Source organism: Micromys minutus (genome assembly GCF_963924665.1).
Source record: "Micromys minutus genome assembly, chromosome: 1".
Taxonomy (NCBI): domain Eukaryota; kingdom Metazoa; phylum Chordata; class Mammalia; order Rodentia; family Muridae; genus Micromys; species Micromys minutus.
The window spans coordinates 28,066,012-28,091,222 of record NC_137969.1 but is presented as its reverse complement, the minus strand read 5'-3'; the positions used below and the strand labels follow the sequence as shown (position 1 = coordinate 28,091,222).

Sequence of the window (25,211 nt, the reverse complement as noted above, 5' to 3'; positions counted from 1 at the left end):
TGATTGTGATGCTCAAAATGTGCCCCAAAATCTATCTGGATATTTAGGTGGGCAGAAGCCTCCTTACTGAACTTAGAGAGCTGAAATGTACTATATTTAAGCAATGTCCCGAGGCATATAAAAAAGACTATTAGCCAAGTCAAAAACAATTTACTCTTCCTTCCTTTCTCTAAAGCTGGGACTTTACTTTGTAGGTCTGGCTGGTCTTACTCAGAGATCACCTGCTTCTGCCTCCTGGATGTTGGGGTTAAAACTACACAGCAGGCAATTTCATAGAGGCTTAACATCAATTACTCCATGAAAAGAACCCCTTTACGGGTGTTTTCAAAGAAAACTCTTGATTTTGGCTGAAGATACCACTCTAGCTGGAAATGCTTGCTCCTCCTGAGCATTTCATCCAAATGTGAGAGCACTCTTCTGTTGACTTTACAGACTCTGGACCAAACCTCTGAAATCATCCCATACATATGAGAGGATTTAGTCCCAGACTTCTCACTGTTTGCACAGGTTGCTAAAATGTGACCAGGCAGAAACAAGCTACTAATTAAACCACACACACCCAAGGAAGCTGTGTCAGACTCCCTTAAAAACCTTGTCAAGCTTCCCAAAACAATCTGGGAGATATTGACACACACTCTAGAAATCAATGTAAAAGGAGACTGTGAAACCCAAAGCAACAAAGGCTAAGCTCCTACCTAAATATTTCTAAGAACCCCACAAGTATTAGCATTCTGACATCACTGTAAAATCACACATGACAATGCAGAAGGGGACAAAAGGCAACTCTATTTTTGTAAAATGAATTTGATTTTTTTTGTTGTTGTTTGAGTCAGGGTCTCTATTATATAGCGCTGCATGACCTGGAACTCATTCCGTAGACCAGGATGGCGTCAAACTCAGAGATCTACCAGCCTCTGACTCAAGTGGACTGAGATTAAAGGCATATGCTATCTATCACACACTGGCACTGAAACTGATTCTTAACAGTAACAAGTTCAGTACAAATAAGGTGTTTTGCTTCCCCTCCTCCCCCGGCAAGACAGGGTTTCCTGGTCTGCCTTTTTTATGTTTTTTTTGTTTTGTTTTTTTTTTTTTTTTAATGAGTATATTCTAGCTGTCTTCAGACAGAACAGAAGAGAGTATCAGATCCCATTATAGATGGTTGTGAGCCACTATGTGGTTGCTGGGAATTGAACTCAGAACCTTTGGAACAGCAGCCAGTGCTCTTAACCACTGAGCCATCTCACCAGCCCCATAGTCTGCCTTTTTAAAAATCAAGACTTTGATGCATTAAATTCAAAGCACTCTATAAGTAACCTATGCTCTTCCTAAAGAATGCCATTGTCCTAACAATAGCCATTAGGTGGAGGTCCACCTCTGACCTCCTCTTCCAGTCCCTAGCTTCCATTTGCCCATCAATGGGCTGGGCCATCAGACTTCTTATGGTAGTGATCTGATCTCAAAGATAACATAGCTTTAAAAGCAGGTAATTATGAGGGCTGGGGAGACAGTTAGGTGTACAGGAGTACTTGCTCTACAAACCCAAGGAACTGAGTTTGAATTCCCTAGATCCACCTAAAAACTAGAATATGGCTATACCGAGAATGAGGATGGAGAATAATAGATCCCATGAGTTTACTGGCCAGCCAGGCTTGCCAAAAAACTGAGCGTCTGATTCAGTGAGGGACTGTCTCAGGACAATAAAGCAAACACAGGTGCAACATACACATCCAACACTCAGAGACAAAAACAACGGGGTAAAAACACCTATGGCAGGCAGTCAGGTCAATGTCACCGATGAATCTAGCCAGCTACTATAGGGAATGCCAGGAATACTTCTGTAGATGGTTAGCACCATACAGCGGAGGCATACCCACTTGAACCTAACAGTGGCTGATCTAACAGACACTTTTCCAGTGAAGAATGCATAGGAAACTGTACAAATGTTGCTAGGAAAACAGCAAGCCTTGGTTTTCTTTTATTCAAATATCCCCCACCCTGTGCACCTGGCCAATGCAATAAAAAGAAACCTTGCCTTTTAAACAGTCAATATAACTATTAAAAAACAATGTAAAACTACAGAAGTCAGTAGGTTCAAGGAAACCCCAAACATTAAAGTTTAGGGTAATATGCTTCTGCGTTAGAATGGAGACAGTACAGCTCAGGGGAAGAGGGCACACCTAGTAGTAGGCATTAGGCCATACAGGCTCCACGCTCAACAAAAACAGCAAAAGAAGGCAGTTACTTGCTGTATTTATAAAGCAAGTTGCCTTGATTCTAAAGCTGATGATATTACAATGAGACTCATCTTTGAGTAGGCCTGTTTAACACATCATATAGTTCTTGGCAGAAATATGTACCAGACACTGGACCTGCACTTTCCCATTTATTCACCATAAAAGCTCCTACAAGATCAGCAGCAGTAGACTGGAGAGATGGCTTAGAGGTTAAAAGCACTGACTGCTCTTCCAGAGGTTCCCAGCAACCACATGGTGGGTGGCTCACAACCATCTGTAATGAGATATGATGTCCTCTTCTGGTGTGTCTGAAGACAGCTACAGTGTGCTTATATATAATAAATGAATAAATTAAAAACAAAAACAATACTTAGCCTCTCCTCCCTTCTCTTCTCCAAAGCTTGCAAGAACAAGTTGTATCTCCCCTTTCTTAAGCTGTGCTACTAATTACCAGACTTGCTCCTGTCTAGCTTAACCACTGGGAACCCTCAGCAAACTCCCACATCCTTGGGCAGGTTGCCCATAAGCCTATCATCCTATTATAGCATCCTTTCTTGAATTAAAGGTCCCTCCTAAAAATTTCTTGGTGCAATAATGACTGGCTTCGTATCTAGCAAAAGTTCCTATCATGATGGGCAAGTAGAAGAACACTCATGGGGGTTTGAGAACCTGAGTCCCAACTTTTCAAGATGAGCTAGAACTGAAAAGGTAGAAAATGTCAGAACCTAGTACCTATAGTCTTGCCAGGCAGCTAAGAACTTCCAGTTATCTACATACTGGACAGCTGACACGTTAAGAATGGATAATGATTTTTCAAACCCTAACTAAGCCTTACTCAAAATAGGCATTCATACTTTTATGCTAAATACATCATTGAAGTATCACCTGTTAGAGGCTACTACTCAACCCAGTTTATGGACAGGAGATATAAAATTGCCAAAGATGATTTTTATATAAGAAATTTATCAGTCAGTTCCCAACTTTTACCAAAAATTTATCTTACTCTTTTCTGAGGCTTACTTTCCTTCTCCCCGCCCCGTCCCCCAACTCAGGGTCTCACTATGTAGCCCTGGCTGTTCTGGAGCTCACTATGCAAACCAGGCTGCCTTCAAACTCACAGACACCTGCCTCTGAAAGCTCTGATTAAAGGCATGTGCCTCTATACTCAGCTGCAAAACATAGCTTTTGTTCTTGGAACCACAGCTTAGTAAAACAGATCAGAGATTAAATATTAATGACTTAAGACCTTCACAATGACAGGAGCACATGATCAACCCATTTAATTTATACTATTCTAACTGTCACAGAGGCTTAAGTGCTGCATGAAGACACCATGTGACTTTAACTTGAGTTACAAAGATATACTTGGAAGCAAACAGAAGCCACTTTGAACCTCAGGGTACAGACTGCTATCTATCTCAGTTATCTGACAATACCGTGTCAGACTTCCACAGGAAGGCCTTACTACTGAGAGTAATGTCATCTGACCAGTATCACAGGCACAAAAATAAATAAATAAATAAATAAAATCTTCAGGTCAACTCCTCAGGTATCTTTTAGAACTCACACTTTCTTGATGCCTGTAGACCTATAATGTAGTAGTTCACAGGCAAATTAATATATAAAACGTGAGACTAAAGAAAAACCAGGAGCTGGAGAGATGGCTCAGTGGTTAAGAGCACTGACTGCTCTTCCAGAGGTCCTGAGTTCAATTCCCAGCAACCACATGGTGGCTCACAACCATCTGTAATGGGATCTAGTGCCTGCTTCTAGTATGTCTGAAGACAGCTACAGTGAACTCATACACATTAAATAAATAAATCTTAAAAAAAAAAAAAAGAAAGAAAAAGAAAAACCAGGGTTTGCTCTAGAAAATACCCCCAAACAACTACATTTCACACCACCATGGGAAACAAAACAAAAAGACTTCACATTATCCCTAAACTGAGTCAAAGGTAGGTTAATCCTCTCACCTGACTAATGTATTGTTCTGATCTTCTAAGTCAACAACTTGTACTTATAGAGACTTCTGCAGAACACACTGCTATAAAAAGAAATCACTGATAGCTGGGCAGTGACGGCATACACCTTTTAATCCCAGGACTCAGGAGAACCTCTGTAAGTTCCAAGCCAGCCTGGTATACAGAGTTGAGTTCTAGGACAGCCAGAATTACAGAGAAACTTTGTCTCAAAAAACAACCAACCACAGAAACAAACAATAAAAATTCAACAAACAACACCACTGATGAGAGAAGTTTTCCCCCTATTACTTCTAGACTTTCTGGCCCATAAATGTAAACCTGAAGTAGAAGATAAATTACTAAAGGTTATATTTAGTTCAGTAATTTGATCTCCATATCTAAAAGGGAACAGAATGCCTCAAATGTTACTGTAGTTGTAGAACTAATACTCATTACAGTGCTGACCACACAAATCATTTCAAGTGTTTTTCAAAGAGAAACAGGCTGCTCTCAATGAAATTACTAGAGTGTTGAGAATTCTACCTTAACATTGCCTAAACACTATCCTAACGTTAGTACTGGATAAATCTGCTTCAAGGAGTAGCAATCCTATTCCTGTGTAAAATCTAAACTACTCAAAAATTAAGATTTTTTTTTCCTTTTCTTTTGGTTTTTCTGGAGTACTGAGATTAAAGGTATATACCACCAACAACAGTTTGTTTGTTTTATTTCTGAGGCAGGGTAGCCCTAGATGTCCTAGAACACGTCTTGCAGACCAGGCTGGCCAAGAACTCAGGAATCTGCTTGCCTGCCTCTGCCTCCCAAATGCTGAGAGTAAAAGTGTGTGCTACTGTACCTGGCTTCTTATTCAAGACAGGGCTGTTACTAGTATGCCTAGCTGACTGTGACGGAATGGTAATCCTCCTGCTTCACCTCAGGTGCTAGAATTACAGGTATGCACTATTATCTCAACTAAAAATGCTTTTCTTAACCAGATCTTTAAAGCACATTTAAGTATTACAGAACTCTGTGGTTTTACTGTCAAAATGAATAATACTGGTTTGTGTGTAGTGGCTCATGCTTAAAAGTTCAGCATTCATAAGGCTAAGGCAGGAAGATCATGAGTTTGAATTCAGTGTGTGCTACATAGGAAAAAATGAACAATATAATCTTTCTTGTTTTCCTTGAGACACATCAATCATAATTTTAATTCAAACAGTGCTTGCAGCTGATGGCACTGTGCCACTGGACAGGTACCAAGTGCTTTGCATTGGTAAAGCTTTGCTCTTGTAAAGCATTTGGTAGGTTAGCATACAGGAAGATTAAGAGTTCAAGGCCAGCTTCATATCAAGTTTAAAGCCAGCTTGGGCTACACAAGGCTCCTTCAAAAAAGCCATACAAGAGCTAGGAAATTTAAAAATCAAATAAGCTTGCAAGTAGTTCAAAGCCATTCTCTTCATTTAATACATTCAGAATTCACCTGTCAACGTTTTAGGCAATGAGTTTAAGTTGTGGAGTCCTTTTCAAGTATGAGAGCATCTACATATGGAAGGCAAACCCAGAATACATAGTTCAAAAGCTTTCTGACGAATGTTCAACTCAGCAATAAGGAGGCAGAGGCAGATAGATTTCTGTGCATTTAAAGCCAACCTGGTCTACATTTGTGAATTCCAGGATAGCTAGGGCTATGTAGAGAGATGCTGACAACTAACATCCTATCACAACAGAACAGACCATGATAAGAAAGCACTCAATCAAGAACTCATATTATACTTAAAAATTCCCTCCCAGGCCTACTTATTCATGCATTTATTTATTTAACCGTTCACTCTCTCTTTAGTTCTGAAAATGGCTACCCCACACCATCTGACACTCTATACCAACTAGGGAAAAGTAAAGGCAGTACATAAACAAGGCCTAGCTTTAGTGAGTGTCTTGGGAGGCCAGGGACAATAGACCATGCTGAAGTTCATGAAAGTGTTCATGCTGAGAAAATATGTTCACGGGCTCAACTAAAGCACAATCCCGGTCACTGGCAGTTTCAAGACTTTCTATATCCTAGCCCAAGACATTTTAGAAAGCTAGAAATAAATTTACAGTTCAATGCAACTTGTTAAGTCTGTTCAGAAACACTCAGCAGCCAATATGACACAGATGCAGTGTCTTTACTACCTATAAAACCCTGCTGTGGGTTTTAGTCAGCAAAGATAGTAAGACAATCAATCAGTTTAAAAGTAGCTATATACACCTCTAAAGTCACACTGAGAGACTGAAGCAAGAGGGTACCATATAAAAAACATAACTCCAAAACCAATAATAGGTTAAAATCACTATGTAATCTTTGGCAATGAAATATGACCGAAGGCTTGCTTTTGTGAACTTATATCCAATTCATAACAAGAAAAAAAATTTTAAAAATCCAATTACTCCAGCCAGACTCCTCTTCTAGGAAATTGGACTTCCAAGAAAACATCCACACACAAGACACTGATTCTGTGAAACATCCCAGAGCTGGAATCCTCACCTGATCCCTGCCACCCAATCACCCAACTGTCGCAGAACATCTTGGTACAAAAACATATTTACCTACAAATTTCATACAGAATCTGAGACAACAGCCTTTCCTTAAAAACCTACAGTTCAAGCCCAGTAATCACATTTTCAAAAAATTGACCAAAAAGATGCTTTATAGGATTCATCTAGTCCCCTACGAGTCAGAGCAAAACCACCACTTTAAATAATCCCGATGAAATAGCTACACATTACTACTTCATTTGAAACGAAACTTACTTTTGTATAGCGATGGGGGGGTTTGGAGAGGGGCAGTTTCTTTAGGTCAAGGAAAGCATCTCCATTTTCTGTTTCATCCCCACTTCTCTTCTCCATGGCTTCTTGATGTACAATTTTTTTGCACCTGAAAAATAACATTAAGCACAAAACTGTCAAAACAGAACAATAAATATTCTGAAGCCTTAGCTGCTTAAGAAACTGAAGCTTTGAGGGGGGGAAATCTAGAGAGTTTTGTAAAGAAAACTATCCCAAAAACTATGGTATGAACCAGAACTAAATTGGAAAGAGAACCACCTGAAGTATTCAGAGTATCCACAGCATAAGGAAAGCAGAAGTGGAAGGGGCCCAACTCCGGGTACAACCTTTAATTATCCTAAATACAAAGGGAAACCAAAATAGTCGCTGCCACCCACGAGAATCGACCTGGCGGTGGTGGTGGTGAAGTTTCCTGGAGTAGAGGTAGGACTGGTTGGGCTGCCAATCCGGGAAGTCGGGCTGCTACAAAGTGCCTGTCACTTGTCAATGGATGGCACCAGCTGCCCCTTATTATCCCAGTTTAAGGGGCTGGGGAACCGGCCCGAGCGCACCTCTCAGCCGGCCACACCTGTGGCCATGTGAGGGGCGTCCGCAGCGAGGAAGGGCCAGTGCGGGCCTCCTCTGGGAAACTCCGCTCCTTAAACCAACGCCTGGCCCCTCACCCAGGCCCGGGACTAGAGGCTCCTCCGGAAGAAGGGCAGGGACGGTACTCACGGAGGGAGGCGGGCCGCAGGGAGCAGGGAGCAAGTCCACAGGTCAGCCTCCTAGAGCCGGCGCAGGCCCGCCTGCTGTCCGTCGGCCGCCCGCGCGCCTCGCGCCTCTGCCGCCCCCCGCGCGCGCTCGGCAGCCCGCGCTCCCGGGGCAGCGCGCCGTCCTCGCCGGCAGACCGGGGCCCCGCGCTTGCCGTACCCTTGCTCGGAGCGCCCGCCGCCGGGCGGCCCCGCGCCTCGGCCGCCGCGTCTCCCCCCGCGCCCGCTCCAGGCCCGGCGTCGCTGTCCGCGGCCTGCGCTAGCGCCCCCCCTCCCACCCGCTCAGGCTGGCTCTCCTCAGCCGCCGTAATCGCGGCCCGGCCCTCCGGCGCAGCTCTCCGCCCCCTCCCACTAATAACCCCGGTCGCGCACCGCGGGGGCCCAGGCACCGCCCTCGTTGTACGCAGGACCTGGGCTGTTCGCGGCGGTGCCTGGCGGAAAAGTCGCGCTGAGCGGCGCGATCCGCCGCGCTGGGTTCTGCGTGGGTCGCACGGCAAGGGCACAATAGACAGACGGGCACGGCGGCTACGGGAACGAGATCACGACTGGAGCTGTGGGATCCGGCGCCGGAGCGCACAGGCGGCCGCTGTGGGCAACTCAAGGAAGGATGTCGCGTTCCCACGCGTCATGAGGGGCGGAGCCAGCAGCGAGCTGTCCGGGACCCGCGCCACGCCGGCGCGAGTAGGGTGGTCTGGGTGGGTCTGTGTTATTTAGTTGCTGGCGGTTACCTGGCTGGGCCAGTCCTAAAGCTTTTGCATCAGATCATAGCCTTGATCTGTCTTGTTTACTGTTGGTGTGATCTAGGATAAAGTCATGAGCGCCCTGATTTTTCGCGCTTTTTTTGTCTGCTAAAACTGTCCCGAAAGTTACTATGAAGAACATTAGCCACAAGGGCTGGTGTATTAATCAGCAAGTTTGTCACAATTATTTTTGATCCCACGTGAAGAGAGTTGACTAATTAAAGTATCTTTTAGTGAATAATCTGGGTTTTGCCTTACACTGCACGAGAAGGGAAGAGTTAAGGATCTCAGGGAAATGAGATGGCCTGGCCGGTATTGTGTGCCCGAGTGCCGACTCAAATTGACTGAGGATACAGATAACGCATATAAGTGAATAATCCAAGAACTGCCGCTCTGGGAAGGTCACTTGTGAACAGGTCTGTAGGAATATTCCGAGCACGGTGGGACTGCCCAGAATTGTTATTTCTTTGTCATGGAGAGAGACAGTTTTGGTTGTTTTCCTTTAAAAAAAAAAAAAAAAAAAAAAAAAAAAAGCGAGGCCGAACTTGATGGCCTACGCCCGGAATCTTAATTTTTCGCAGTTTGACTTTTGAACATCACTTATTTTATTTGGGAAACGACTTTCCTTTCTGTGAGTCTTGGCAACAAAACATTTTTTTCTGTTTATAATGATTAATAAAGTCTTTTTCAGAAACTATCTTTTGTGACAGGTTTTCACTATGTAACCCTGGCTGACTTTCCCAAGGGCTGGGATTACAGGCTTGTGCTTCCAGAATGAAGACAACAGACAGAAACATTTGCCCTTAGGCCTGATTCTCCATTGTTATATAGGCTGTATAGATTCTTTAGATTAGTTTGGGAGATGGAATTAGCAGTACTGAAGATGAAATTTGGCAACGAGGGAGGTGGGAAAGCCTTATATGCATAAAGCTTCTTGAAAACATTTAATATTTCCTATGCAGAGACGAATTGTAATGAATCAACACTGTTTTCTTTTTAAAAGGATATATTTATTATATAAGTACGCTGTAGTTGTCTTCAGTCAGACACCCCAGAAGAGGGCATCAGATCCTATTACAGATGGTTGTGAGCTGAGCCATGTTGTTGCTGGGATTTGAACTCAGGACCTCTGGAAGAGCAGTCAGTGCTCTTAACCACTGAACAGTCTCTCCAGCCCCCAATTTTATTTTCTTAAATGCCATTTTTTTCTAGGGTGGAGATGTAGCTCAAGGATAAGAGTGCTTTCTTGATCCTTGGCACCTTAGAACAAAAAGAACCATTTTTCTTTAAGATCTAGATTCTTAAAGCGGAGAGAAATAGGACTAATCCTCTTCTTATGGAGTACAGAAGGCATCCACTCCCAGGTGCTGAGTTAAGAGACCCAGATCTCAGGCTTGCTCGGAGCCAAGACTCTACCTAAGTCATACAACATTGGGAGTCAAGCCCAGTTAATAAGTGCTAACCAAGTACCCTTCGAGACAGCGAAATTATTCTCTTGAAGCTATCAAGGGTCACTTAGTGTAATGTGGGTATATTTAACCACCCTAGACGGCAGTCTCATTTGTCTGACAGGGATCAAACTTCTACTCTTTTGTCTTATAGAAAAATTAGAGGTAACATTAAAACGGACTGGGCCTAGACATAATACAAGCCTGGAATTGAAGCATTCAGAACCTAGGCATATCTGAGCTCCAGGATAGCATGGTCTACATCATGAGTTCTAGGCCAGCCAGGGCTCCACAGTGAGATCCTGTCTCAAAAAAGAGGGCTGGTAGAAATGACCCAACAATTAAGAGCACAGCCTGCTCTTGCTGAGGATCCAGGTTCAATTCCAAGCACCTACACCATTCCACGTGTAACATGTCCGGGAAACACCTTCTGACCTCAGAAGACACTGGGCATGCCTGTAGTACACCCCATTCAGGTAAGTGCACATAAAATAGGGACTGAAGATAGAGCTCAATGGTGGAGTACAAGCTCAATGTGTATATGGTCTTCAGTTAGATTCCCTAACAGCCACTGAAAAACAAAACAAGCCACACCCAAACCAGAGGATTAAGCCAGTATTTTTGCTGGAAGATTTATAAATTGGGTAGGTAGCAACAGCTGTTCTCTGATTCATTTATCACCTTAAGGGCCAGGAACTAAGACCCCTTCAAGGATTCCTTATGCACATACTTGGGAATGGGAAGTTCTGTCAGCTATTTCTATGGAGCTTTGGAACACACATGTCTTTTTTTATTAAAAAAAAGATTATATGTATGTTTGCATGCCTTGTGTGTATGTTTGTACATGCCTGGTGTCCTCAGAGTCAGAAGGTGACTCATCTGGAACTGGAGTTACAGATGGAGTCAACATGTGGGTACTGGGAACTGAACATGAGTCCTCTACAAGAACAGTGTAACTACTGAGCCATCTCTCCCACCCCTACTTGGAGTCCTTATTATACCTGTGCATCACATGTGTGCCTGGTGCCCTCAGAGGTTAGAGGAGGGTGGCAGATCCCTTGAACTGGAGTTACAGATGTCTTTTGAGCCACCATGTGGGTACTGGGAATTGAACTTGTGTCCTCTGGAAGAGCAAGTTAACTGCCGAGCCATCTCTTCACTGTCAGAGGATATTTGATCACACTGTGAACCCCGAGATTGGGTTATTTACTGAAAAAAAAAAGTTTTTAAGTTGTGGTGTGGCTCAGCCTTAGCACACACCTTTACCCAAGAACTTTCTGCTTGAATACTATAAATAGGATTAAATAAAATCAACCATAGGTCAAGAAGTGGAGTGAGTAACCAGTTGATAGGAAGTGAACATAGAATTACTAAGAAAAAGAATAGAGTAAGAGGTAGTCAGGGAGCCAGAGAGAAAGACAAAGATGCACAGGAAGTAGAAGGGAGAAGCATTAAGTTTGAAGGAGTTTTTTTTTTTTTTTTTTGAGATGGTGTGAGAGAGGAGAATCCTGGTGGGAAGTATGCTGAGGAGGAAGGTCAGCTGGGTAGCTGGGTGCTTTCTCTGCCTATCTAGCTGGCGCTCACCCCAGTATCTAGCTCTCAAGTCTTCATTGGCAAAATCAAATGATGGAGATTTTGTTAAAAATAACCAACACAGGCTGGAGAAATGGCTCAGTGGTTAAGAGCTCTGACTGCTCTTCCAGAGGTTCAGAGTTCAATTCCCAGCAACCACATGGTGGCTCACAGCCATCTGTAATGGGATCTGATGCCCTCTTCTGGTGTGTCTGAAGACAGCTACAGTAGACTCCTATGAGTAAAATACATAAAAAAAAAAAAAAAAAAAAAAAAAAAAAACCAACAACACTCAACCTCCTTATACGTGGCCTCTTAATATGGCCTGAACTTCAGTTTTAAGTATGAATGTCCAGATAGTTGCTGTGAGGTTTCTTGGTTTTGTTTTGTCTTTCCCATGCTGAGAATTGAACCCAGCACCTTGCATATACTAGGAAGGGGGGCTCTATCAGAAGCCACACATGCCATGCCAGCCCTGCTTTGCCTTTTTCTAACCTGCCCTGAACTCAGTTTTACTTTTGCTACATCCCACACTCTGTGTTTTATAAAGGACTTAAAAACTGTATTCTGTAAAAGAGGACAAGACTTCTTTATATGCGAGAAATATCAACTTTCGTGTTAAAAAGTTCCACATATGTGATGTCAGTGCTTAAGACACTGTTGCTATCACAGTTGATAGGTAGAGCTCTCTATTGGGGCTTCTCTAATGGACTGCACAACTGTGCATTCTTTTCATTCTTTTAAAGAATTTATACACACATACACACGTTGTTGCTGTGTTCAGACACCAGATGAAGCATCAGATCTTTACAGATCAGGTGATTGGGATCCACCTTGTTTCTGGGAATTGAACTCACAACCTCTGAAAGAGTAGCCAGTACTCTTAACTGTTGAGCCATCTCCCCAGCACTAACTGCCCCCTCTCTTTGTTCTTAAAAAGACAGTTACTACTTAGGTTTAAAGATAAAACGTTAATAAGGAGGGGCACCTGTAAACTCTTTTTACCTCTATGGAAAGCTAGGTACTTGCTAAGCCTTGCATTTTTTTTTTTTGCTTTGTTTTTTTTGTTTTTGAGACAGGGTTTCTCTATTATGTAACCCTCATTGTGAACCAGGCTGACCTTGAACTTAAAAAGACCCACCTGTTTCTTCCTCCTGAGTGCTGAGATTAAAGATGTTTACCACCCCTTGTCTTGATTCCATCTTTGAAACAGTGGTGTTAGAGGGTTAGTCTCCAACATGCAGCTCTTTGTGCCCAGAAACTATACACCCTGTACACACACTCAAAGTGACCGGCCAGGAAATCTAAGTTTTTGTAGCCTTACTGGAAGGTAATGTCCCCAGAAGATCAAGTCATGCTTGAGGCTCAGTGCAGGAGGATGACGCCACCCTACGCCAGGGTGGCGTAGAGCCCCTAACTACTCTGAAAGTAGCTGGCCACATGGTGGGAGGTAAAATTCATGGTTCTTTGGCTTGTGCTGGGAGAATGAGAGATCAAATTCCCATGGCAGTCAAACAGGAGAAAACAGGCCAGGCTAATCGACAAATATGGTATAACTGTTGTGGTGTCAACGCTGTGCCCACCTTTGGCAAGAAGAAGGACCCCAATGCTAATCCCTAAGTCCTGTTTGATCATGGCACATTTTTTTCTTTTAAGATTTATTTGTTTCATTTCATTTATTTATTTATTTATTTATTTATTTATTTATTTATTTATCATTGTCTTCAGATACACCAGAAGAGGGTATTGGATTCCACTATAGATGGTTGTGAGCCACCATGTGGTTGCTGGGAACTGAACTCAGGACCTCTGGAAGAGTAGTCAGTGCTCTTAACCACTTAGCCATCTCTCCAGCCTGATCCTGGCACTCTAATAAGACACTTTGCCCAGAAAAAAAACAAAAACAAAAAACCTCACCATTACGTCTAGTTACAACTTTGGTTTTCTACAAAGGAAATACTTCCTGAAATGCTTACAACCAAAAACGGTGTACTATTATTACTATATGGGGTGGTTTGAATGAAAGTGGCCCCCACAGGCTTATCCCCCATTGTTGGAACTGGTTGGGAAGGACTAGGTACTGTGACACCTTCCACAATGTGCCCTCTCTGCCTCCTGCACTGCAGATCAAGATGAGAGATCTTAGCTTCTGTACCAGTCAGTGGCTTGCCTGCCTGCTGCCTTGCTCCCCACATGGTGACCTCCCATCTCTCTAGAAAAACCCCAGATAAACTCTCCCTTTTGTAAGTTGCCTTGGTCATGGTGTTTTTAATCCAAATTGGCAGGAATAAGAGTCCCAAGCAGCAACTTGTTGAGTGGAGGACCAGGGAAGAGAAATAAAGAAGACAAAAGCAATAGCTGTGACCAGGAGGTCTTCCATAAGCTGATGGCTTATGCTAAGAATGTTTTCTCTCTCTCTCTTTTTTTTTTGTTAGATACTCTCTGTATTTACATTTGAAATATTATCCCTTTCTCCCACCCTGCTTCCATCTTCTCTCCCCCCTCCACTTGTCTTCATGAAGGTGCATTTGCTCCTAATCACCCTCTCCACCCTGTTTCAGTAAATATTAAAAAATATAAAAGGTTTATTTCTTTATTAGCCCTGATGTCTCACTCCTCAGGCCTGATTTTAGTTTGGAGCCTCTCGCTCCTCTGTCGCCCAATCTGAGCTGCCACCACGGCCCAACTTGATTTCACAACTCCCTTTCCTGGCAGTTTTCTAACACCTGTTCTCTGCCTCTATCCTGGGGTGTTTCTTTACCCCCAAATCCCACATAAATACAACTCTACAGCCGATAGCTTTTCATTCAGGTTTATATATTCAACTCTTAATCCACAAACCCTCTACACAACAAGATTGCATCAAATAGACAAAGATACAAACTGCCCTTCTATATGAGCTATTAGACCTATAAAATCCTCAATGTTTATAGCTTTTTAACACCAATCAATCCCACCTGGGTCTAGCTGGTCCTTGGGAAACTCCATGTTGCCAAGATCTCTACCCTCCGTTCTCTGACCTCTGAGACCACTTCTCTCTCCACCTCCCTCACCCTGCCCAGTCACTGGCTTTCCTTTATTTTACTAATTAAAATGGGGAGGTTCAGATGAAGTCACCTCTAGAGCACAAAACTGGGCAGCCCTTGTTAGGGAAGTGGAATTAACATTAAAATACAAACAGCTTCAGGACAATCTACACCACCCCAACTAGGAAAGTTTATTAGGAAGTACAGCATTATATATAGTATTTGAGGGTGTTGGGGTGAGGAATAGCCAATGTTAACAGAGAGCTAAGTCACGCATGTTGGCAAAGAGAACACAGGATACTTCAGGCACAACTGCCCAAGAACTGATAACCACAGCACTGGGGGCCAGGGTACAGGGGGGAGAGTTGAGTCCCCAGAAACCACTTGACTCCTATGAGGCAACAGACAGGCCTTGTAAGTCTGTTCCTGGATAAAGATACAAAACTAGAAGTTCCCTTTTAAGGCTTCTAAGGAAGTCTTGGGTAGGTTTGTCTCTCCAGAGTTATCATAGCAATAGAAAGTAACATAGACTTTTATTTTCTTCCTAGTAGGACTAATGATTTTCCTGTATCTCACATGAAAATACTGCTGATTTCTTCCTGTTTGTCAGAGCTGAGGCTGATGAATGCATACAATAGGAAGACAGCATCCACAAATCATGTGAAATCCAGAGTGCTTAGAGTGAAGAGACTGCCCAGCACTTACTGCCCTTGAAGTGACTCAGCTTTGATTTCCAGCACCTATAACTCATAATCACCTATAACTCAAGCTCCACGGAATCCAATGCCTTGGATTTCCAGGGCACCTGCATTCACAGTAACATTCCCCTACAGACACATGCACACATACACATAATTTCTTATCCCGGATATGTCAAACTTATATAATTTATGTAAAGCTACTTGTAAGACTAGTTTATAGTAAGTTAAAAAAATGGCTCTAGTGTTTTGACTATGACCTCAGCAATACTTGGAGCTGTACTTTCAGGTAAGAGTTATCCCCCAAAGGTTGGTTTCCTCGATATACTTTATTTTGAACACTCTATAACTTTGTTGGCTCTTTTGAGACAAGGTCTTGTTTTATAGCATTGGCTAGCCCGGAATTATCTATGTAGAGGAGGCTAACCTGAAACTCATATTCACCTGCTTCTGCCTCTCCAGTATTGAGATTATATTATGTGCCACCACACCTGTGATTTTGGTTGTTTTTTGTTTTGTTTTGTTTTGTTTTTGGAGACAGGGTTTCTCTGTGTAGTCCTGGCTGTCCTGGAACTCACTTTGAGGAACAGGCTGGCCTTAAGCTTACAGGTATTCACATGCCTCTGCAACCCCCTCCCCCATGCCTTTTTCTTTTGTTTTTGAGACAGTTCCAAGTTCCAAATTTCTGACAGTGATCTCAAAATTAGTGATTTTTGCCCCCTGCCTCAACCTCCTGAGTAGCTAGTACAGGCATGCACCAGCAGGCCAGATTTATTTTTCTATTGCCTTTGTGTGTGTGTGTCCATGGCTTGTTGCTAGAGGTCAAAGAATGACTTTTGAGTCCTCTTTTGCCGTAGAAATCCTGGAGATTGAGCTCAGGTCCTATGGCTCAGGGACAGGTGCCTTTACCTACTGAGCTATCTTGTTATTTCAGCAGACTGGATTTAAACACTATTTCCTTGCCCATTCTGAGTCTCATTTTAGTATTGAAATTCACTTAATAGGCCAGTTGGCTTTTAACCTGCAGGGATCTCCCTGCCTCAGCCTCCCACAGATGATTGCCACCAACTACTGCTTTTAAATCTTTGAATTACAAAATCACAACTTGTAAAAGGGCTAAACCCGTATTTCTTGGGTTTAATCTTTTAAAAATGTTGAATATGAGTGTTTTGCTTGCCCAGAGGTCAAAAGAAAGCACAACATGGAATCACAGCCGTTTAAGAGCCAACATGTGGGTGTATGCGGGAGTCTGGATGAGTGAAAAGTGCTTTTAACTGCTGAGTCATATCTCTTGCCCTTTGGTTTTTGTCTTCAGACACCCACCCACTAGTTTTCACTGTTCTTAGTATGAAACCTATTTTTTTTTTTTTCTGGAAGCACTGTCTTTAAAGATATGGCTAATTGCCTGGTTTAATGCGGAGATTACCGACGTGCGCCACCACGCAAGGAGGAGAGACACTTTTCCGTCTCACACCTGTCCGGTGCAGAAGTTGTAACTGGAGCCTCACTTCCAACAAGCGCAGTTACTTCCGGGCAAAAAAAACCGTAGGAAGCTTCCGTTTCCCGGAAGGCAGAGCTCAGTAAACCCGACAGAGCAGCTTCCGGCGCGGGTCGCGTTGCTGTGGAGACGGGGGCGGGGCCGCCGGCGCAGGGCGCGAAACCCCCGACTGCGGGCCTTTGCTACAACCTCTCCCTGCCGATTGCTGAGGAGTCGCCTCCCTCAGGTACGAGCTGGGCCTAGCGCCCTCAGCCCTTGACTGGCTCGTCCTTCTGCTTTGCAGCTGGCAGAGCGCGGGTGCCTGGGAGCTTTGTCGAGTGACGGCCCGGCCGGAGCTTCCGCTTTCTTCTGTAGATGTGCAGGAGATGCTGCTTTCCCACAAGGCTCTGGTCCCTGCGTGGAAGCGCGAGCGGAGCGTACGTAAGGTCGCTCGCAGTCTTGGCTGCTCTGGCGCTCTTTCTGCAGGGTCTGTGTATCCTCCTCCCGCTGGTGGAGAACCCCCCAGGGTGATTGTGCTACCCGTGCTATGCTTACTAGTCTGCGCAGATCCACTTTCGATTCAGGGGTGTGGCGGGACTTGGGGCTCTTTACGTACTCAGATCTCAAGTGACCAAGCAGAGAGCTGAAACCACGTTACATTTGTGCCATGGAACCTCTTCTGGTTCCTGAAGGTGTATAGAGGTTTGAGCGCCAGTGGCAGCTCTGCCACCTGTTAGCTGATGGTTTTGAGCATCAACCTGGAAAATGACAAAAAGCACCAGCTGAGGTGGCTGTTGTTAAAGTGGGTCGTGCATGAAAAGTGCTTCGGAAAAACGTGTGAAACCTGTGCTATAAATGTCATCTTAATTGTAGTCTACGAGCCTTAGATTGGGTGGTAATTATCAAGTAATTTCAAGTTATCATGGTTTAAAAACTAATATTAAATATTTTTAAAAGAAAGATTATGTATTAAAGGAATCAGAGAGATGGCTCAACGCTTAAGAAACGTACTTCTTTTTGAGGGAATACCAGTTGTAACCCCAGCATCCACATCTGGTGGCTCACAACACACCTTTAATTCCAGCTCATAGGTAGACTGCTTGTCTGGTGTCCTGGAGGCTTTGGATTCCATTTCTAACATCTCTGTAACACAAGGTAGCTCACACTAGCCTCATATCCCAGGCTAACCTCCAATTCATGATTATTTAAAAACGTTTTTTTAAAAAAAAGATTTATGTGTGTGACTTTTTCCTGCATGGGTGTCTGTGTACCTTTTACTTGCCTGTTGCCCTCAGAGACCAATGTGGATTGGCCAGAAGAGAGCATAGAATTCCCAGAACTGGAGTTACAGGTGATTGTGAGCCACTACTGGGTCCTGGAAATTTAATCTGGGTACTTTAGAAAAGCAATCAGCTGTTGTATTTTCAACACCTGAGCCATTACTTCAGCCCCCCCTCTCCACACCCTCCCCCCCCACACAAAGATTTACTTTAGTTTTAGTTATGTGTCTATGGGAGTACATGTGCATTTGTGTACAGGTGCCCTTGGAGTCACAAATGTTGGATCCCTTCGAACTATAGTTACAGGTGGTTGTAAATCATCTAATGTGGGTGTTAGGAACCAAACTCAGTTTCTCTGCTAGAATGTCATGTACTGTTAACTGCTGAGGCATTTCTCCAGCCTTGATCTCAGCTTTTCAAACTATAGGTCATGACTCCGTGTGGGATGAGCCTTGAAACAACTGACAAGAATAAAGGCTTCTAAACATGTGGCCAACATGAATGAGAAAATGAAAATGCCATGAATATGAGGTGTTTGGAGTAGCATGCACCTGTGTTGTGTCTTGTGACCTTGCTTATGGTGGTCTTGTTTCTGACACAGATGTGAAGTTGCAGTAAGCAAGCAGTCACAGCACAGGGTAACAAACAAACTGTTCTTGATCAAGTTATGGACTGCAGGATTTTTTACTTTTATTTTTTTTTTTAAGTTGGAAACGGTCTCTTTATGTCCCCCCCCCCTTTCTTTCTTGAGTCAAAGTTTCTCTGTGTTTCATTAATTCAAGCACTTGGAGGCTGAGGAAGGCAGATCTTGTGTGTTTGAGGTCAGCCTGGTCAACATAGTGAGTTCCAGCACAGACAAAGCTACATAGAGAGATCCTACCTGGACAACCAAAAACAAAACTAAATACCAAACACACATACAGAAGTGAAATCATAATATATGGACCCGTATTACTGGCTTATTTTATTCTCTGATGTTCTTGAGGCTAATCCATATTTAAGCATGAAGTACTGCTGCATTTACTATTTTTTCTCAGGGTCTCACTATGTAGCCCTGGCTGTCCTGGAAATCACAGGGTGGTCTTGAGTTCACAGAAACTTTCCTACCTCTGCCTCTCAAGTGGTAGGATTAAAGGCATGCACTACCGCCCATCCAGGAAAATATATAAATTGATAGTCCTCGAATTCAAGGCCAGCCTGGTCTACACAGTGAGTTCCAAGACAGCCAAGAAACCCTGTCTTGAAAAACCAAAATCAAAAAAGAAAAGAAATAATAAAACCAGAACAGCAACAACAAAAATATATGTATTATTAGTTCACATCCTTGGTGAGAACAAACCTATCTTCTAGCCTTTTAGTACTTTTTTGGGGGTGGGGGTGGAGGTTGAGACAGGCTTAGCTTTGCATGGCTGTCTTAGAACTCGATCTGTAGACCAGGCTGGCCTGGAACTAACAGGAATCTGCCTGCCTTTGGCTCCTGTGTGCTGGGCTAAAGGTGTGCACCACCACCACCTTTCAGTACTTTTTCATCTGTGAGGTTCTGGACATTTGTTTTAAGGCACGGTTTTAATATATAAACCTTGTTGGCCACAAACTTGCAGTGATTTGGGGGTGGAGAGATGATGGCTCAGCAGTTAAAAACGTTTTTCTTGTAGGGGACCCAGGTTCACCACCTAGAATCCACATGGTGTCCATAACTCCAGTTCCAGGGAATCTGATACCCTCTTTTGACCTTCAAGGAGAGTAGGCACTCATGTGGTACTCATGCATAACTATAGGAAGCAAAGTGCTCCTATACATACACAGAATACATATATATTTTTAATTTTTAAAGATTTATTTCTTTATTTTATATATATGTGAGCACACTGTTGCCATCTTCAGACACATCAGAAGCGGGCATTGAAAACCCATTACAGATGGTTGTGATTTACCATGTGGTTGCTGGGAATTGAACTCAGAATCTCTGGAAGAGCAATCAGTACTTTTAACTGTTGAGCCATCTCTCCAGCCCCAGAATATATAAATCTTTAAGAAAGAGAAAAGCTTGCAGAGATCCTCCTGTCTCTGGGATTACAGGTATATGGCACCATGGCCAGTTTTATTCAGGGCTGATGACTGAACCTAGAGTTCTTTCTGTGGTAGGAAAGCACAATTAAGCCATCACCAGCCTTAAATGCAGATTTAATATCAGTAGAAACTTCACCCTGCAAGGATGAGATCTTTCATGGTTAATTTGTTACTTGTTTTCACTGAACCATGTGGCCTTAATTATGATGGTGACATGAATTTTTTAGAGTGTCATTATAAGTGCATCACAGTCATTCTGCCTCTCAAGTGTTGGGATTAAAGGCATGTGTAACTTTTTAATAATACAAATTAGAAAGAATTAAGTAAGTATCTTGGCCACTTTTAAGCCAATTGGAAACAAGCTAAAGAGTTATCTGAAAGGTGGGAATCTTACATTGAAAATGTGCCTATAAAAGATCCAGCTGTAGGGTATTTTCTTAATTAGTGGTTGTTCAGGGAGGGCCTAGACCATTGTAGATGGTGTGTCATCCTTGGCAGGCAGTCTTGGCTTTATAAGAAAGGCTAGGCACATTTACTGTTCCCCCTCTGTAAAGTGCAGAGATCATGGCTAGCCATCTGGAACTCAACGATGGCGCCAAGATGCTCATCCTGGGCCTGGGCACCTGGAAGTCTCCTCCTGGTCCGGTGATTGAGACTGTAAAGGTTGCTATTGACATGGGTTATTGGCACATTGACTGTGCCCAGGTGTACCAGAATGAGAAGGAGGTGGGTGTGACCCTCCAGGAGAAGCTCTAGGAGCAGGTGGTGAAGCTCCAGGATCTCTTCCTTGTCAGCAAGCTGTGGTGCACGTTCCACGACTAGAGCATGGTGAAAGGAGCCTGACGGAAGACACTGAGTGACCTGCTGCTGGACTACCTGGATCTCTACCTTATTCATTGGCCAACAGGCTTCAAGCCTGGGCCAGACTACTTCCCACTGGATGCACCAGGAAACGTGATTCCTAGCGACACCGATTTTGTGGACACTTGGACGGCTATGGAACAACTAGTGGATGAAGGTTTGGTAAAAGCAATTGGTGTCTCCAACTTCAACCCTCTTCAGATTGAGAGGATCTTGAACAAACCCGGCTTCAAATTATAAGCCTGCCATTAACCAGATTGAGTGCCACCCATACCTAACTCAGGAGAAGCTGATTGAGTACTGCCATTGCAAAGGTATCGTGGTGACTGCATACAGTCCCCTTGGTTCCCCTGACAGGCTCTGGGCCAAGCCTGAAGACCCTTCTCTCCTGGAGGATCCCAGGATCAAGGCAATTCCAGCCCAGTACAATAAAACTACAGCCCAGGTGCTGATCCGGTTCCCCATTCAGAGGAACGTGGTAGTGATCCCCAAGTCTGTGACACCAGCACGCATTGCTGAGAACTTCAAGGTCTTTGACTTTGGGCTGGGTGGTGAGGACATGACCACTACTCAGCTACAACGGGAACTGGAGGGTGAGCGCCTTGATTACCCCTTCCATGACGAAGTCTGAAGCTTCAAATTTCTGCTCCACCCCAAGAGGCTTACACCTGTTCTTTCTGCCTCATCCGCCCTTGAGAGTGTCCTGTGTCCCTCTGCACTGATTGGCACCTTGCAGACCAGACAGAGTTTGTTAGTTTATGTAGAATCTGCAGGGCAGTACTAGTAGCGGAGGTGTTTGTTCCAGCCTTTCTTGGTCTTTCTTCTTCCCACCTGGAGGACTTTAACACAAGTACCCTTTCCAACCAAAGAGAAGCAAGAGTTATAGCCCAGGTTGTGCCACTAACACTTAAATCTGAATGCTTAGAACTTTGGTCCTATGGGTCAGACTTCTCCTTGCCTCAAATAAAAACTGCTTTTGTGGGGAAAAAAAGAAAGAAAAAGAAGGCTAAGTCAGCCATAGAGAGTAAATTAGCACCCCTTCATGGCCTCTACATCAGCTCCTGCCTCCTGGTTCCTGCCCTGTTTGAATTTCTGCCTTTACTTCCTTCGATGATAAACTGCGATATTGTTGGGGTTTAGGAATTTCCCCACAAACCATACAAACACCAATCTTAGTGAGACAGGGATAGTTTTTTTTTTTTCCTAAGATTTATTTTTTTATTTTTTAGAAGATTTATTTATTCTACACGAATACACTGTTGCTCCCCTCAGACACACCAGAAGAGGGCACCAGATCCCATTACAGATGGTTGTGAGCCACCATGTGGTTGCTGAGAATTGAACTCAGGTCCTCTGTTAAGTGCTCTTAACCACCAAGCCATCTCTCCAGTCCCCTCTACTGACTTCTATTATGATTGGTTTCTAGGGACACAGACTATGTAATCAATCTTGGCATTAGAAAATTTCCTAGTAACAGCGGAAACATTAGCAAGTTTCCTTATAATGGCAGGCTATCCAGGTAACAGTCACCTAGATCCTAACATTATGGGAGTATAAATCAAATAGACCCATTCCTTCCCAAGTGCTTGCATCATGGTGTTTCATCACAGCAATAGAAACCTTATCGAGGACAGAAAGAGACCTTCCATGTTTAGTTAGTATTGAGTTAAGTAGAGGAGCAGGGACCTCAGCCTCAGAGCAGGCAGGCAGTGATTTAGAAGTGTGGCCCCCCCAGGAGTGTGCAAGCAACTTACTCTATTTTACCTCTTTCTTGCAGTTGTAAGAGGAAGATAAAAAGGCTTTGATTCATCAATAATCTAGTCACAGAAATAAATGTCAACCATTGGTTGAATTCCCATCAAGAGGATTTAACAGAGAATGGAGAAAAAGATTAGTTCCAGGTATGTGAACTAAGGGCATGTGGGTAATGCTGGAAATTCAATGTTTGGTTAAGAGTATGGGTTTTTACCCTTAATGCCAGCACTCAGGAGGCAGTGGCAGGCAGATCTTTGAGTCTGTAGCTAGTGTGAGCTACAGAGTGAGTTCCAGGACAGCCAGGACTACACAAAGAAGCCTGTCTCAAAACAAAACAACAACAACAACAAATCAATCAATCATGAGGTTTTATATTGAAATTAAAGTCATGTTATCCGAAGATCTTTTCTAATTACTTTTTCAAAAGGCTTTCTGAGCCCGATGTAAAGGTCATCCCAGTGATTAGGTGAAACCAGGTGCATTAGGAAGTCAAGGCTAGTCTGGTCTATATAAGATCTGGTCTGAAAAAAAAAAAAAAACAAAAATAAAGATTTTCTGATTATTTTCTTGTTTAAGTAGCTAATATTTGAATTTTTATTTTTAATATTTTACTCTGTGCACACTCCCCCCCCACCTCCCACCCCCCTCCCGGATTCACACATAGCCTACAGAGGTCACAAGGCATTGGATCTCTTAGAGCTAGAGTTAACGGGTTTATGAGCCACTGGATATGCATTCTGGGACCTGAATTCTGGTTTTCATGAGAGTAACAAACTTATCTAAGCACTAAGCTATCACTCTAGTGCCCTAAGACTTTTATATAAAAAATTATTACTATTATTATTTATTGTGAGGCTAATGGTGTGAGCCACCACCATCCAGCTGAAATTTTTATTTTTATGTGTCTAGGTGTTTTGCCTGCATATATGTCTGTGTACCAGTGCATGTCTGAGACTTTTGAAAGGCAGAGGTATTAGATCCCTTAACCTGAGTGACAAACGGTTTTGAGCTGCCATGTGGCTGTTGGGAATGTAACCCAGGTCCTCTGAGTTAGGAATTTGTTTTTACTTTATAAATGATCCCCTTTACAATAGAATAAAAACTAGTTAAAGAACATACTAGACCTGCGTGGTAGTGGTGGCGCAAGCCTTTAACCAGTACTCAGGAGGTAGAGGCAGATGGATCTCTGTAAGTTCGAGGCCAGCCTGGCCTACAGAGTGAGTTCCAGGACAGCCAGGGCTACCTAAAGAAACCCTGTCTCCACAACCAAAAAGAACATACTAGTCCTGAAGACCCCACCTGCAGTTCTCTAGCTCCCACTTAGAGCTGGCCCTGTGGCGCTGGTTGCTGCCATTTCTAGAGCTAAGCTGCTAGAGGTCAGGCTGCTTTCAGTTTGGGGCATGGTCAGTGCTAGTCTCCAAGGGTGTAACAATGCAGCTTTGTTCAATGTTACAATGTAGTTATATTGTATGAAAAGATTTTTTTTTCTCCTTTCCTCTCCTTAAGGTCTTTTAGGGATGGCGTGGTTAAGAAACATTGTTCTCTAAAAGCACTGCCCCTCAAAAAGTCTTCTGCCTTCTCTGGGATCCAGAGGGAGTTGCCTAGAAGCTGCCACTCCTTATACTATCATGCCTCACAAAATTGGACTCAACACCGATTACGAGAGCTTCGCATCAGGTGAACTTTTCTTTTTGTTTTCCCTTTTCTGCCAAAATGGGATTAAAAAGATAATGTGTATGTGAATTCTGCCCCTGCTGGCTCTGAGCTTCCCTGGTTGGCTCCACCCCAGATCCCCAGGTTTAAACTAGTCAGGCACAGAAAAGTCCATGAGCCAATCTTGGTGCATGTTAACTGTGTAGACTCCCTTTACTAGGACCTTTGAGACTCAGACTCAGAGTTTTGTTTGTCTTTAAAGGAATCATTATAAAGTGGCTGGTTTTGCAAATCAGTGGCAGAGCACTTGCTTAAACTGCAAGTGCTTAAACACACATACACACACATAACACACACACAACACACTCTCTCACACACACTCAACACACACAACTCTCTCTCTCTCTCTCTCTCTCTCTCTCTCTCTCTCTCTCTCTCTCACACACACACACACACACACACACACACCCCACACACAACACACACAACTCTCTCTCTCTCTCTCTCTCTCTCTCTCTCCCTCTCTCTCACACACACACACCTTGGGCATGGGTGGGGAAACATGACTGTACTGTGGAAACTGGATTAAGTCCAGACTTAACCTTATTTATACACTTTTTTTGTTTACTAGACTTACAAAATAATAATAATAATAATAATAATAATTAATAATAATAATAATAATAATAATAATAAAAAATGACCTCAAATCGGGTGAGATGGCACGTGTTTTTAATCTTATTGCTCAGGAGGCAGAGATGGATTTCTGTGAATTCCAGCAGCCTGAGCTACATATAAAGCAAAACCTTGAACTAAAAAGGAAAGTGTTTAAAAACAATCTGCTTAATTTTACTGTTT

The 25,211-nt window shown here is 43.3% G+C and overlaps 2 protein-coding genes and 1 pseudogene across 4 annotated transcripts in view; 2 read left to right on the top strand and 1 right to left on the bottom strand.

The window, feature by feature from the left end:
- EIF4ENIF1 (eukaryotic translation initiation factor 4E nuclear import factor 1) overlaps positions 1-8,010 on the bottom strand; it is a 43,173-nt gene extending 35,163 nt beyond the window's left edge. For both annotated transcript variants that reach the window (XM_080936220.1, XM_080936221.1), the window contains exons 1-2: positions 7,739-8,010; positions 6,989-7,112 (exon numbers count right to left, since the gene is read on the bottom strand). In XM_080936220.1, coding sequence (XP_080792346.1) covers positions 6,989-7,084 — 96 coding nt within the window. In that variant the 5' untranslated portion in view covers positions 7,085-7,112; positions 7,739-8,010. The remainder of the gene's footprint in view (positions 1-6,988; positions 7,113-7,738) is intronic.
- A 9,410-nt stretch (positions 8,011-17,420) lies between these two features.
- SFI1 (SFI1 centrin binding protein) overlaps positions 17,421-25,211 on the top strand; it is a gene marked incomplete at its 3' end in the record, with an annotated part of 61,035 nt that continues 53,244 nt past the window's right edge. The window contains exons 1-3 of the mRNA XM_080936238.1: positions 17,421-17,521; positions 22,723-22,846; positions 24,207-24,377. Coding sequence (XP_080792364.1) covers positions 22,824-22,846; positions 24,207-24,377 — 194 coding nt within the window. The 5' untranslated portion in view covers positions 17,421-17,521; positions 22,723-22,823. The remainder of the gene's footprint in view (positions 17,522-22,722; positions 22,847-24,206; positions 24,378-25,211) is intronic.
- Positions 20,649-21,667, top strand: LOC308421617 (aldo-keto reductase family 1 member B1-like; annotated as a pseudogene). The gene has a single exon. The product of its transcript is annotated as an aldo-keto reductase family 1 member B1-like (transcript).